This window comes from Chelonoidis abingdonii, chromosome 11, assembly GCF_003597395.2.
Source record: "Chelonoidis abingdonii isolate Lonesome George chromosome 11, CheloAbing_2.0, whole genome shotgun sequence".
In the NCBI taxonomy this organism is placed as follows: Eukaryota; Metazoa; Chordata; order Testudines; family Testudinidae; genus Chelonoidis; species Chelonoidis abingdonii.
Window position 1 is genome coordinate 5,453,247 of NC_133779.1, and position 15,670 is coordinate 5,468,916.

Below are 15,670 nucleotides of genomic sequence, written 5' to 3' on the forward strand. Positions count from 1 at the left end.
CGTTTGCCACGTCCCTCCTCACACTCCCACCAGACCCTCCCCCTGCTGCAAGACATCCCCCACCCGCTCGCGGGGGTGGAGAGTGAGGAGGGACCCGGAGGTCAGGGGTGGAGTAGAAGACAACTTACCAGGCAAGAAGCAGGGAGGGGAAGAGGCAGGGCCACCACGGTCCTGGTGTCCCCTGGTGGCTGCACCTTCCCTGGCCCATTATACCCACCGCCCGTGATCTCTTACCCTGAATATCTTAGAGCATCATCATGGCAGGCTTTTGTATTGGGCCATGCCTGGTGCCTGGACTCATGTCTCTCCATGGAGCACAGGGTGAGGTTGTATCCACTGCCCCATCTCATAGCTGGCCCGCTAGAAGATAACAGCCTACTGCTGCCACCGATGATGGGAGCCACTCCTTTAGCTTCGGCAGCAGACCTGCCTGTGCTGGAGGTTCAATGGCTGCCGAAATCCCATGCAGGGACTAGTGAACCTGGGTGATAAAGCACAGGTGGGCCCCACCCCAGAGGCAGCATCCTGCAGCAGGCACTGGAGGCGGAGAATGGTTTCTGGCTCAGCCACTGAACTAACCCGCCAGGAGTCCTCTTCATTTCCCCCTCCTGCCCTTTGGTGCCCTTGCTCTGTTTGTCTGTGCAGCACGTGGTGGGTTCCCATAGGCTAACATCCTATCATAATAGCAGCTGACTTCTTGCTTGAGAATAATTCCAGGAAGGCAGGCAGGGAGCAGTGGGAGTAAGGGGGTGGGCAGGGCGAATCCTCTTGAAATCAAAAGGGCACCGAATCCTGTCATGCAAGCCCTGGGTGCTGAGGGGCTGATGACAGGCTGAAGGGGAAGAATATGCCATTGCAAGGGCGGCTGTTGGGTTAAATTTAGGGTGGCGGCAAAAGCAAGAATGTTCCCAGGGTTTTGTTTCTTTCTCGCTTTGCTTTTCTTTTCCCCCACTCAGAACAGGTTTGGGTTTTTTTCCCCCTCCCTTCCTCCTTTATGGGAAGTCACTTCCCTCCTTGCTGCAGCTGGAATGGCAAACATCTGGCCGGCTCCGGAAAGTGGCGAACAAACAGGACGCCAAGCAGCTGGTTTTCATTCTCCCCCCCAAGGGAGGAGCGGAGCTTCCTCTCCAGCGCAGTGGATTTCTGCACCACTGAAGCTAAGGAGGAAATTCATATGATTGTTCCAGACATTGCACAGACCCCAACCACGAGCAGAGCTAGGGGGAGGTAGAGCCTTCCCAAAAATGGGGGGCCAGGAGCCCCACCTCCTCCGTGGCCCCATCCCCTCCTCTTCCGCCCAAAGCCCTGCCAAGCCAGAACCTGGAGCGGGCCAGGAACGATGGATCCTCCACCTGCCCAGGGTGCGGGGGCTGAGAGCAGACCCTGCCCGTGTCCCCACTCTACAGGCCCCCCGCCCTGGGCAGGTGGAGGGTTTGCAGCTCCCCACAGCTGCCCATGCGGTTCTTACCTCGGAACCGCAACCTGGCCGTGGTAAGAGCCACCCGAGCAGCTGTGGGGAGCTGCAGACCCTCCACCTGCCCAGGGTAGGGGGTCCGTGCAGAGACATGGGGCTGGGGCTGCTCTCAGCCCCCCCACTCTGGGCAGGTAGAGGGTCTGTTGCTCCCCACAGCTGCCCGGACTCCCTGGCCAGGCTCCTGCTGCTGGCCTAGCCATGGGCGGTGGGGGGGGATTTGGGGTGGAAAGGTGGAGCAGGGGCGGGGCCCATGCTGAAAACTGGACAGGCCAGGCCCATCCACTTTCAAAAACTGGGAGGGCCAGGGCCCCCCTGCCTCATTCCGGGGCCCTACTCAGGGACCCCATTGTGCCAGGGGACCCTGACCGAGATCAGGGCCCAGTGATGGGGGGTCCACCCCACACAGGACTGGAAGGGGTTAAGGTGGCCAGGCCAACCAATTAGCTCCACGGGCTGCATCTGGAGGAGCCAATTGGGCAGGAACAGGTGGGGTCTGTATAAAGCCAGGAAACTGGCAACAGAAGGTGGCTGCAGTCACCCCCTGGGAGGCTGCAAACCCGGGAAGGCAGGAGAAGGCTCAGGGGAACAGCAGTGCAGACCCTGAGCTGGAACCCAGAGTAGAGGGCAGGCCTGGGTGTCCCTACCAGCCACTGGAGACGTGGCAAAAGCCAGGCGGAGGAGGCAGACTGCCTGGGAGGCCTGGAAAGCCTGTGTTACGGCTTTCCCGGAAAGGGAGAGTACGTAGGGTGATCTGGCCGGAGGGCTGAGTCATGAAGAGGAGGCTGCGGTTCCTGGAGTGAGAGGGGTCCACAGAGTGGGAGAGATCCTGCTGGAGGGGCCGGGGGGGCACAATGGCTGGCCAGAGCTAATCCCCAGGATGGCCAGCAGGAGGCGCCACTAGCAGTGAGTGAACCCTGAGGCCAGGGCCCCGGCTGTACCAGGCATGGGGCTCCTGCCGGCTCCCGCCCGAGGCCAGGGCCCCGGCTGTACCAGGCACGGGGCTCCCGCCTGAGGCCAGGGCCCCACTGACACAGGACGTGAGACAGTCCCGGCCCAAAGAGCTTCCAGTCCAAGTAAACAGGCAAGACAGAAATACTATCCCCATTTCACCGCTGGGTGAACCGAAGCTCGGAGAAGGGGAGGGACATGCCTGGGCTGCACGAGGCGTCTGTGGTAGAGCTCAGCCTCGAGCCTACAGCTCCTGAGCACCAGCCTTGAGGCCTCACGGGATGGCACTGCCTCTCATTGCTCCTTCCACTTGAAGCAGCTGCTCCAGAGATGGGGTCAGCGAGTGTGGGGCAGGTGACCGCTCAGGGGGTGGACACTTCTGATTCTAACGCCCCTGCCTTTGGCACCAGGGGTGGGGCTGGTGATGCCAGGAGAAAAGAGAGACGTCTGCTCAGGAGCAGGCAGGGTCCTCTCCCCCCTTTCAGCTGCTGGCCATACGGCTTCTCCTTTAACACGGGATTCTTTTTTAAACCCAGCTGTGTCCCGTTAAGGCCAGGTTCTGTGCCAGCAACGCCGCCCCAAGCCACCGGGTGCTCTGTCTCCTGCAGCCAGACGCTGCTTCTGGATTTACTCCCAGCATCTCTGACAGCAGTGCTGCGTTACTCCAGCCTCAGCAAAAGGTCTGGGTTTGGAGGGCCCGTCCCTGCCCGGGAGCAGGCGAACCGAGCCAGACGATCTGGTTCGCAGCTGGCACAGCTTGTGCTTCTCTAATGATTTCCAGGCAGTCACTCCGCTGCCTTTAGTGGGTTCCTACTAGTTTGTACATGTGTATTTTATTAAATAACCAAGGGTCAGAGCAGCAATGCTGTGGGGTCTAGCGGCTAGAGCAAAGAACTGGTTTTCAGCTAGGGTGACCAGACGTCCCGATTTTATAGGGACAGGCCCGATATTTGGGGCTTTTTCTTATATAGGCTCCTATTACCCCCCACTCCAATCCCGATTTTTCACACTTGCTGTCTGGTCACCCTATTTTCAGACATCTGGATTTTTCCTGTTCCCAGTTTTGGGCTAGAAGGTGAGTGGGGTCGAGTGGTTTAGAGCGAAGGGAGGGCGGATCAGGACTCCTGGGTTCTATGCCCGGCTTGTTTTGTGGCTGTGGCCAAATCCTTTTCCCACCTGTAAAGCAGCGCTAATGGTCTTACCCCTCGGTTTGGAAGTGTGTGTCACCCTTTCCGGCCAGCAGCAGTCTAGGAATTTGCTGAACGCGCTCTGCCAGCTCCGGCACGCACCCAGGAGAAGTCCTGCTCCCGATCCACGACTAAGTCCCATTCCTGGGAACCAAATTCCCAGCTCCCACATGCAGCTAGGGCTACAGCTGGGCTGCTTATTAAGGCACTTAGATGCAAGAGCCCATCTGCTGGGACCCCCAGGTTAGCGGGTGAGGCGGCCATGTTTGTTGTGGGCATGGGGTTCTGAAACCAGGAGCTAGGAGGGGAGGTTAGAGGGTGAGGCAGCCATGTTTGTTGCGGGTGAGAAGTTATGAGGTTTTTCTGAGGCAGATATGCTGAGGAACTAAATGCAAAGGCCATGTTCATGGCAGCACCAGAGTATGGATGTGGGGTATCAAGTCAGTGAGCCTAGACTTGGGCAAACTACAGATTTTTTTTTAGTCCACTGGCAATTTCAAAAGGGCAAGGGGAAAAAATCATTTGGAGTCAAACCAAACATGAAAATTTTCAACCAATTGAAAAGTTGGGGGAAAAATGAGGGTTGGATCAAATGCCACATTTCACTTGGACAAAATGTAATTTTTTTTTGCCAACTCTGAGTTGGCAACTCTCCCCATTGCACACAGCCCAGCTAAAGTCTCTTCAGGGGACCCTTTGCATCCTGTTCTATTGTCTCCAAGCCCCTCCGCCAACACGAACGCCAGCAGCAGTTGTCTGATCAGTGGCTGGCTGATGATATCCAGGGCAGGACCTGGGTGTCAGCTCTGGGCTGAACTGCAAGCCAGCACCCAGCAAGGAAAAAGCTCCATCATCCCTTCCCCAGATCCACCTAGACCCTTTTATAGCAGCTGATCAGGAGCCTTGAGCACCATCCTGCAAAACCCCACTGCTCCGCCAATGCACAGCCTGAGGAGCAGGAGGTAAGCTATGAAATGACTAGGGGAAATTGATTGGCATAACTAGGGAAATAGAGTCATTCTGCTCTAGCTCCATGGGTCAATTTCCCTGTGTAAATGGGGGCCTTTGACAGCCCAGGCAGGAGAACAGCAGGGGGTGCTACGGCCACTCGGGGCAAGCGATCTGCTTGTGGACAGGCCCGGGACACAGGAGTGGCCAGTTAGCCTGCAAGGCTTATAATAATTACTTTATTTTAACATCTTTAATTACAGACAGTAAAATAGCTCGAGAGGTGGCGGTGGGGGGCGAGCTCCTGGATCCGGTGGTGCACACGGAGACACCCAAGTGCTTTGGACGCATCTGCTGCTGGCCTGCGCATGTGGCACAAAAGGCCGGTCGCGCTCCCTCGAGGAGGTGCCCGATGCTCCCCAGGCTGAGAGAAGGGGGCAAAGGTGGGGGTGGGCAACTGGGGTAAATCACCCCACAAAATCCAGTCTGGTGCCCCTCCACTGTCCCTGCTACACACACACACACACACCCACACACTCCTGGCATGAGTTGGACTGGGCCTCTGCCAGCACAACACCCACACACCTATTGCTTATCTGTAAGGCTAAGATTAGGTCACGGATTCCAGGACTTCCCGAGACCTCCGGGACATTTTCCGCTTCAGCCCTTGGGCGGTGGGACTTCAGCTGTCAGCAAGCAGAAGGTCCCCTGGAGCTCTGAGCCACCATGGGGGGGGGGTCCCCCCATCTCCCAGCCGCTGCAGACCTCCCCCTTTCCTCCCCCATAGCAGGGCTCAGACTCTCATCCCACCCGTCAGCCCCATTTTGTCACAGTTCTGTTGGGTGAAAGCCAGGGCCGGGTCACAGGGCTCTGTGAATTCGTGTTTATTGCCTGTGGCCTGGCCTTGGCTTTTACTAAACAAACTGTGACAAACTCTTAACCTTACTTCTTGGCTGTGGAGGGCTAGAGGCAGATGCCCAGGGAGGAGGAATGGCTTGTGGGAAGGGAGGGGTGTATGCTGCCCCTGTCCTCTGCAGCCGGGAGCTACGATCAGAGCTCACAGGGGACCTAGAAGAGGGGCACCCCAGGGTGAGAGCGCTCCTGTGAGACTGGCAGCTGGTGGTCCTGGGACCAAGATCCCAGCACCCAGGGGTCCTGGATCCAGATCCTGGCAGCCAGGGGTCCTGGGACTCAGATTAGGGAGGTCCTGTGAGACTGGCAGCCAGAGGTCTCATGGCCCAGATCCCGGCAGCCAGGGGTCCCAGGGCCCAGATCCCAGCAACCAGAGGTCCCGGGGCCCAGGTCTTGGTATTAGAGACCTCTGGTCAGACTAGCAGCTGGGGGTCCTGGGACCCATATCCCAGCAGCCAGGGGTTCCAGCCCCAGATGCAAGCAGTTAGGGGTCCTGGCCCCACAGATCAGCAGCCAGGGGTCCTGGGAGCCAGATCCCAGTATTTGAGAGCACCCGAAAGACTGGCAGCCAAGGGTCCTGGGGCCCAGGTCTCAGCATTAGAGCCCTCTTGTCAGATTGGCAACTAGGGGTCCCGGGCCCAGCTCCACCGAGCACCGCATTCCTCTAGGGATGCAATCAGAGATCCCTCCTGTGCCCAGCTCTCGCCCGCCTCTCTGAGCTGACACAGGAAGTGCCTCCGAAGCTGGTGACAGCAGAGCCCTACCTGCCCACCCTGGGTTTCTGATGCAGAGGGAGAGGATGACTATGGATGGGACCCCCCCGCACGTCGACACCTTGCTTCTGCTCATGACCTGATCCTAATCTCTGACCTCACCTAGCCCCCTCGCCTCTCCTGAAACCCCCAAGCCTAGAGACCACTCATCAGAGACATGCCTCAAAACCAGAGCACTTGGGGAAGGGAGGGGAGGCCTCCGCGCTCCACCCTACAAGCCAATACCGTCTGTTGGGAGAGATCGGGCCGCAGACAGAGCCGGCTTGGGCCCAGCGGCCTCTCTGCTCCAGGCTGGAGGCTGAGCGAGCCCTGGGAATAAATACAATCTTTCCAATATATTAAAAAAAAAAAAATACTCTTGCCTCTCGGCTGCGCGGCACCAGCTCACGGCAACACTACAAATGGGCTCGGTGTGGGGGGAAGAGAACCACAGCAACCCCCCCTCCCCGCCCTCGTGATGGACGCTCCGGCGCCTGGGCAGCCCGGGCTGATGGTGGAAGAATGTAAAAAGGCTGAGGGACCGTCTCTGCTTAGCATGAGGGGCCTCCAGGCGGGGGCGGTGGTGACAGGGGAAGTTACATCATCCCCAGCTGGAGGAGGGTGTTGGCGTAGGCCATCGGTTTGACGTTCGGGTGAGGCTGAAAGAGAAGAGGCGGCCAGGTTAGCGCCCAGCGGGGCTCTGGGGGTAGCACTATCCCCTCCTCCCATGGTATCTGCAGATTCCCCCACCCATTCGAGAAGCAGCACAAACCAAGAGGCTGTAGGGAGACTGCGACGGGGGCGCTGTCCTCTCTCAAGCAATGTCCCAGTGTGGCACTAAGGGGCGCTATGCTGCAGGAAGCAGGGTAGGGGGCGCTCTCCCCAGCAGTCAGTGCTGGCCTCAATTGCCTGGAGGAGCAGTAGGGGGTGCTGTGCTGCACGGAGTGTTTTTTGGGGTAAAGAGGTAATATCAAGGTCTTGACTGCTTGTGGTTGTCAGAGGCGAAATGGGATCTCCCCTCCACACACAAGCTGGGGCATTTGCCTCTTCCCAGATAAATTCTAATTGGATAAATATGTCAGCCCAGTGTTTCTGTTCACTTCCAGCCCTGAACTGGTGTGGTTTTGCTGACAGCTGTTGGCAAACTTCTGTGCTTGACCCCAAACACAGCTGCGGTTCTGCGCTGGGGGAAGTGACTGTGACACACACACGCTGAGCCATTAAGCACTTTGGGATCTCAGATGCTCCAGATGGGTAGTAAATTAATTATTACAGGGGCTCATCAAGGCCCCAGTGCAGAGCCCGGGGGTGCTGGGCAGATCCCAATGCCCAGGCAGGGTGTCAGGAGGCACTGGGGGGGAAAAGGATTGCTCACACAGCTGGTCAAAACGTAACATGGGGCACCACCACAGACACGTGGAGCATGACTCTCGGCTGGGGATTAGAGCTGAGTGACAAAAAAAACGAAAAATGGGGGGGGGGGGGGGATTCCATTTTGGGCAGAATTAAAGGGTCTGTTTTCTGGTGGGTTAATGGATGTCTACACTACCCCCCGGATCAATGGGCAGCCATCAATCCAGCGGGCGGTGTTCGATTTATCGCATCTAGTTTAGACGCGATAAATCGACCGCCGAGCACTCTCCTGTCGACTCCTGTACTCCACCGCCAGAGGTGCAGGCAGAGATGACGCAGGCAGTTATTCACGTAGCTGAAGTCACGTAACTTAGCTCAACACCCCTCCCCGCAGCGTAGACCAGGCCTAAACTATTCAACTTTCTGGAATATTTTTACCTGTTATTCTTTTCAGCTGAAACTATTAACCAAATTTGATCTCAATTCTCAGTTTTGCTCCACCCGAAACTGCATTTTTCACCCAGAACTGCCCATTTCTCTTAGCCAGGGCCAGGGCTCCTGCCCCTTCTCGAAATCAGAGCCTTTCGGAGTCTTGAATTGGGCCTTGAATCACTAGGCACCTTGGCAAACATAACCCTGGAGGGCCTGTTCCCCCTACAGTTACGGGACACCTGTCTCTCCCCTTCCCTTTGATGGGGCAGAGGCTGCCCAGCTATTCTGAGACTCGGGCCCTGTCCCTTTAAGACCCCTCAGCCCCCACTGCCCCACAGGAGGGGTTTAAGTGCGTCCCAGCCTTTGTCTCCCATGGTTCATTCTCCTAAGGAGCCTTGTTGCCAATGGCTGACTCCCGCCTCAGTCAGCGGGGCTGGAAAACTCCCTGTAGCCCAGAGATCCTGTGGCTGGGATGAGGTGACCCACTCCAGTGCGATGATTTCATTGTAGCGAGGAGCAGAGACAGGAGAAGGGTAAACATCCCTTCAAAGCCAAGGGCTGATGAAACAGCGCAATTCCTCCTCCCATGGAGGAGGGTTAACCCTGCAGCTCCCAAGCAGCTGACGCCTGGCTGCTGATCGGCCTGTGTCCAGAGCATCCGAGGGAGGCTGACTCCATGGGCTGGGAGATTCGGAGGGGCACAGGGTGGGCACGTTTTTGCAGGATCTGGCCTCGTTCCAGTGGGCCCCATTCCCAGCTCCCCTGTCCCTGTCACTGGGGAGAGGGGGAGGAGACAGTTTTACGCCCCTTCTGCGCTCCCCATATTCTGGGCCCCTGATATAAGACCAGCCCTGAAGCTGCTGTAATTAACTCACGCTCTCTGCACCTATGGGCCCTGGAGGGCAGAAAACAGCAACTGCGCCATGTGCTCTGAGCATAAACCTGATCTCCCTCTTCCGCACTCCACACCTGCTGGGCAGGCCCTTGTGCAGGGGAGCTGGGGGATGTTTCTGCCTCCCTCGAAGGCCTCTTCACGTTGCCAGAGCGGCCTATAGGACCCCGGTCTGTCTGCACACTGCAGCACAGGATGGTGTGGAACAGGACAAGCTCAGAGATTTCACAACTGTCCCCACCCCCCAGGTCTGTTTGCTAGGAGCTGGGTCTGGACGGGCAGGGAACCCCAAGAGGCAGACGGAAGGAGCAGGGGAAGGCCTGGGATTGTCTGCCTAGCCACGGAAACAGGCCAGACCCATGAAACTGCACCCGTGGGCAGCGTGGCAGCTGGAGGGAGTTGCCCCAGGCGGGCAGGCCTGCAGGGGTGGGTGCAGTCAGTGCCCAGAGGCCCCGACGGGACAATCCAATCACTCACCACGGCTGTGAACTGGTGGAATTCGGGGCGCAGGTCCGACCCCCGCAGGTGGATGTATGAACCTTTATTCCCCATCTGGTCGCTGGGGAGAGAACACACAGAGGGCTGGTCATGTCCAGCAAAGGAAAGGGGAATTCCATCCCCACCCACAGAGACCTCCCTGATCTTTACCCAGCGGGCTCGGACCACCTCTGACTATGCTGCTGCGTGGGAGAAAACCACCAGACCTGTCTGCTGCATCTGCTTCAGAAGTAGGGCGAGCAGCACTCAACACTTCCACTGACACCTCAGACGCTTCACCAGCAAGGATGGGACCCCCATGGGGAAACCGAGGCACAGAGCAGTACCGTGCCCAAGCACTTGCTGACTTGGGGATAGCACCCTTGAGTCTGACTCCCAGCCACCTCCCCTGCTCTAGACCACACGTCACTCCCAGCTCTAAATAGTAGGTAACGCTGCCTTTTACAACACGTGCGCATAGCCTGTTAGCTGCTTGCTGGCCACACTGCTCCCCTTTCCCAGGCAATGCGCCCTACCCGGGGGTGGAGGTGGGATATGCAGACGCTAACCAGGCTAGCTTTGCTCCTGCCCAGAAAAGACCAGCCTGGAGCCCTGTGCTGTCATCCCACTGAATCTCACTCTTGAAGCTGGGCTAGGTCAGTACCTTACCATGATTTGAGACCTTCCAGAGAAAGCCAGAAACTGCTGGGTTCGGGGCAGAAGGCTCAGCAGGGGGTGTGGTCCCTGCTGGCCACAATGTCCCAGTGCGGAGTTAGAGGGCACTGTGCTGCAGGGGGTGGGGACTCACCTGGGGGTGCTCTCCCCTCACACTCAGTGCTGGCCAGTGGTGTTAGGGTGTGTAGGAAGCGTGGACAAGATTGAAGCCTGAGATCCTGATCTCCTGGGGGTTGTTAAGAATCGACAGCACTTCTCACAGGAGCTCAAAACTCGGCTTCCTGGGAAAATCTAGCAAATTCCCTCTGGCCATAGGATTCTTTACTTTCTGCCCTAACCTTGTAGAGTGTTGTGTTATTGCTGTTAAACAACTGCCACGCCCCAGAGATGGCTGCATCTCAGCAGCAGGTGAGCCATCCCTATACAAGCAGTGGCCATGTTTCACCTCAGATGTGGCTGCATCTCAGCAGATGGGGAGAGGGAGGGTGGGAGCTTTGATCCCTGGGGTTGACACTTCACGATCCGAATGCAGCAGGCTGGACAAGTGGCAGGGGCCCATACAGGCCAGGCCCTGAAGAAAACAGAGACGTGCCCTGCTCACTCCGTGGCATGCCCAGCCAGGGGTCCCCAGGGCACGGCCCCGAGCACTCACCAGTAGTTGGGTGCCGAGAAGACGGTGATGCACTTGCCCTCGTGCGTCACCTCATAGCCCTCGGGCTTGACCTCGTGGCTCCGGATGATGTAATCTAGCTGGTTCCGCTCCAGGAAGCTGTTGGTGACGTCGGGCCCGAACTGACAGCTAACGCCGCGCTTGCTGACCGACCGGCCATTCTGGAAAGGCGGGAGGAGGGGATCCCGATGGAGTCACCGAACATGTCCTGATGCGGCTGAGCGGGGGAAGGGGTCTGCACATGGTGTGGGGAGCAGAGATCCCACAGACGCAGGCTCACAATACAGTGTGGATGCCCCCACCAACTCCCAGGCTCCTTTTCGATCTCCCAGATGCAGCTTAACTCCCTCCTGCCTGCCAGAGCTTTGGGCTGGTGTCAGGTGCTGCAGACAGTCCTGGGCAATCTCCTTTTCACCCCTGTACTGATAAACCTCTAGGGAGCGACGTGGATTCAATTTCCATGTCCCTCAGCCTCACAGCAAACACGCTTGTGCCAGCAGAGACAAGCAAGCCCCTGTCACGCCTCTGAGCTGAGCCCACCAAACTTACCCACCCCAGCCACTGCCAGAGGGTGGGGCTAACCCTGGGCTAGCACCAAGCAGAGCAGCAGATGGTCCCTCCTTCCCCCGCAGTGAGCTGTCAGCTGGGGCGGAGAACCAGCATCAGCTGCCAGGCGGTGGGGGGCCCCACACAGCTCCCTGGATGCCCCACACCGGTGAGGGCCAGCAGAGGCCACTCTGAGTGAGCCCACCTGGAGCAGTGACCCGCTCGGCCTGTGATCAGCACTTCCGTGCAGATGAGGGGGCAGAGGACTGCGGCTCGGTGCAGAGCCCGCACTGGGAGTGGAACTAGCCGCACGCCCGCAGTGCGGGGGATTTCACTGGCACTCACCTGAGGCTGTGGGTCAGACCAGAGCAAGTCGCACATGGGACCTGCCAATAAGGAAAGAGCACACGTCACTCCATGCAGGGTGTGCTGGGGGAGCGCTGCCCCCGTGCAAATCCTACACCGTGCAAATCCTACACCAGCTATCGGCTGTGACTGAGTGAGCCTTCCTCCCCCCACCCTCCCAGGCTCAGTCCCCTGGGCCTCACCAGCCCGGACCCTCCCCCCACTCTCCCTAGCTCAGTCCCTGGGATCCCTCCAGCCCGGACCCTCCCCGGTTCAGTCCCTTGGGCCCCTCCAGCCCGGACCCTCCCCCGCTCAGTCCCTTGGGCCCCTCCAGCCCGGACCTTCCCCCGCTCAGTCCCCTGGACCCCTCCAGCCCGGACCTTCCCCTGCTCAGTCCCCCTTGGGCCCCTCCAGCCCGGACCTTCCCCTGCTCAGTCCCTTGGGCTCCTCCAGCCCGGACCTTCCCCTGCTCAGTCCCTTGGGCCCCTCCAGCCCACACCTCCCTCTCCCTTATGGGAGAATTTACTAAAGTGGACACTCTGTATCAATGGTTCTCAACCTTTCTACATTTCTGAACCCTCTTCAGGAGTCTGGTTTGTCTCGCGTACCCCAAGCTTCCCCTCGCTTACAAAAATCAGACATCAAAATACACGGGTGCCCCGGCGCACAGTTATTGACCAATTGCCGGCGTTCTCATTTTAACTATCTAATGATAAACAAAGGCGACTGGACTATGAATATGGCACTTTCATTTCAAATGTGATACCTGAGCCTGGTTTCCCCTCATGAGCCTGGTCACTCCAGGAGGTGGTGGAGCGACACCAACAACTAGGTTTTCCCCCCCACTGAATCTCTTCCTGCTCTTTGGCAGTCAGGGCAGAACACGAGACTTCACTGACATGTTAACCCGGAAGGTAACAGACCATCCGAAGCCTGGTTCCCACGGTCAGTGTCCTCTCTCTGTACTAAACACCAGAACTGGGCGAGTGAGAAGTCATTAAACATCATTGGCAGACCACGGTTTGAGGCTAGCTCAAGAAGGGATTTTCTTGCTGGCTGGCAGAGCGCTAACATCTGACAAAAGGAATGGGTTTTTTACCGACCTGAGCTGAATTGCGTTGAATGTTGGGGAAATGACTTGAACTCAGATGTCTACTATTATTTCTCTAATTTTGTTCTGCTCGAATTTCCCCTGTGCAGACATCAGTGACATAAGCGTGACGCAGAGGAAAACAGGTACAGTCACTGCCTCTGCACCTGGACTTCCAGAATTTCTTGATAAAAGCACACATTTTGCCATAGAGAGTCAGAATGTTGGTGTCACGGCCTAGCGTGGACAAATTTAGATCATTCCGCTTGCTGAATATATCTGTGAGGCAGGCAAGCTGAGCTAACCACACATGTTGTCAAACACAGAAGCAAGAGGGGATGAATGATCAGAAAGAAACATCAGCTTCCGTGCGTAATTCAAACAATCTGTTAAGTACTTTCCCTCTTGAAAGCCAGTAAACCTCTGGGTGAAACAACAGCTGCTGATGTTTGAACTCCACCTCTTTGCAAAGACTGGGAAACGGGAGCATTGAGTGGCCTGGACAGGAGAAAGTTGACAAGTTTTGCCAGACTCATTTAAAACTTCATGCAGCTCAGAACTCATCTCTTTTGAAGTAAGTAGATGGCACAGGGCAGGCTCTGCAAGGAAGGGTTTTTTGCCCTGATTCTAGCTATTAAGTCTGTTCACTCTCCGGGTCAATGCACCAGCCCCGCCAGGGCAGATGAATCCAACTCAGTTTGTGTTCAGAAAAAACAAGTCAATTAAACATGTCCTCTCCAGTTGAGTGGGCCCTGGGCGGTGTGTGAACACCCACGCCCCCCTTTTGGGGAAGCTAGCCCCCGCCAGCCTTGACCCTTTCGCCCGAGGCCCTGCTCCCCTCACCCACTGAAGCCCCAAGTCCCTCTCCCTCATGGCAGGAGGAGCACCGGCCAGCTCGCTCAAGCACTGTCCCGACCCCCGGCCAGCCCAGACAGTTCCGAGCCACCAGCAGTTTTGAGCCCTGAGCTCCAGGCCACCAGCTGGAGCTGTGCCCCTACCAGCTTCACGGGAGGGGGGAATGGGCGGGGCCTCAGGGCGGAGCATGGGTGGGGCCACAGCCTGGGTTAGAGGAGGGATAGCCTCCCCTGGCCTCTAATACTCGCCACTGCCCATGGAGTTGGCCTTTATCCTTTTGCAAAACAGTATGTGCTCATTGGTATCAGTGGTTTCAAGAATCAAATGTGAGCAGCTGAGCTTCTCCCCTGATATACGTGGACTCGTCAAGCTGAAGAGCAAATGTTTTTGCCATTTTAAGTTTCCTATAAGCTGAGAGAGAATATCCTCAGCCACTTCTTCACTTCTACAGCACATAGTGTCATTTCATCAGGGTACTTTCTTGAGTGTATCAGCTGCCTTTTTTTAAAAATCAAGCATGTTTTCTGCAGGCGCCACAGCGGCAGGCAGAATCAGATTTCCTGCACTTGTGTACATCATCTTTGATTTTGAGACCGCAGATGAAGCTTTGAGTGCATCTGTGGAAGCAGTTGAAGCTTTTTTCATTTTAAGCTGGTAAGTCTGGACCTCAGAAAGCCTTCTTTGAAAAAAATTCTACTGACTTACCCGCATGCACAGGGTGTATTTTCACATGTCATTGCAAATACACCAGCTTCATACTGTTAACTGATGGTTTCTCCGCAAACAAAACACAAAGCTTGAGGTGGATCGTTATGTGTAGACGTGCATCCAAAAGCAATATATTCCTCACAGATCTGAGGATGGCGTTTTTCCAGTCATTTTCAATTTCCTACAATTTTCACCATCGCCACTTCCAGCTCATCGTTTTTAAAAAAAAATCTATGCACTTTTACATCACAGCCACATACACACCATGACAACTTCAGCCTCATTAACGTGCTCGAATGCCTCAGTGACATAAAACGCATGTCTAATACCGTGTGGATACGCAGGTTACGTTATATAAAGCAGTCTAAACAAGTCATTGTCTGTATGAAACTTTAGTTTGCATTGACTTCGCTAGTGCTTTTTATGTAGCCTGTCGTAAAACTAGGCAAACATCAACATGAGTTGACGTAACCCCTGGAAGACCCCTATGTACCCGTGGTTGAGAAGCACTGCTCTGCATCCTAGTAAAGAGGAGAGGGTAGAAGTTGGTAAAGTACAGGTAGGAGCTGAACAGAGAGACCCATTCAATTACATCAGAGGAAGGCAGACAATTATATACTATCACATTCTATAAGTAATTGTATACCTGTGCTAGAAGTCTAAACACTAAGATGGGAGAACTAAGGGGTGGCATTAAATGAGGATATTGCTATAACAGGCATCAGAGAAACTTGGTGGAACAATGATAACCAATGGGACACAGTCATACCAGGGTACAAAATACATAGGAATGATTAAGTAAGTTGCACTGCTTGGAGAGTTGCACTGTATGTGAAAAGAAGCAGAGTCCAACATAGTAAAAATCTTCAATGAATCAGACTGTGCCACAGGATCTCTACAGACAGAAATTCCATGCTTGAACAGTAAGCGCATCCCTTCAGGAATATACACCAACCACCTGACCAGGATGGTGATGGTGAAATGCTCAGGGAGATTAGAGAAGCCCCAAAACCAACAAATAAGGGGGGATTCCAATAACCCCCATACGGACTGGGTACAACAAGCTGCTGAGATAAAATATCAAGACGCCGTTAATGACGGCTTCTTGGAGCAGCTAGTCCCGGAACCTACAAGGGGAGAGGCAATTCTTGATTTAGTCCTAAACAGAGTTAGTGGAACTATCCAGTAACAGCAACCATAAAACTATTACATGAACATCCTTCTAAGGGGAAAATACCAAAAAACCCACATTTCAATAGCATTTAACTTCAAAAAGGGGAACTAAACAAAAATGAGAAAGTTAGTTAAATGGCCATTAAGAGAGAAATGCCTGCAAGCTGCAAGGAAACTATTTAAAACCACCATAACAGAGGCTCTAACTAAATGTAAACAATCAATCAACCCAC

At 55.7% G+C, this 15,670-nt stretch overlaps 1 protein-coding gene across 1 annotated transcript in view; it reads right to left on the bottom strand.

The window, feature by feature from the left end:
- Positions 1–4,776: 4,776 nt before the first annotated feature.
- Positions 4,777–15,670, bottom strand: part of PPP5C (protein phosphatase 5 catalytic subunit) — a 48,963-nt gene continuing 38,069 nt past the window's right edge. Inside the window, exons 10-13 of the mRNA XM_032797962.2 lie at positions 11,612–11,652; positions 10,703–10,881; positions 9,376–9,457; positions 4,777–6,880 (exon numbers count right to left, since the gene is read on the bottom strand). Coding sequence (XP_032653853.1) covers positions 6,818–6,880; positions 9,376–9,457; positions 10,703–10,881; positions 11,612–11,652 — 365 coding nt within the window. The 3' untranslated portion in view covers positions 4,777–6,817. The remainder of the gene's footprint in view (positions 6,881–9,375; positions 9,458–10,702; positions 10,882–11,611; positions 11,653–15,670) is intronic.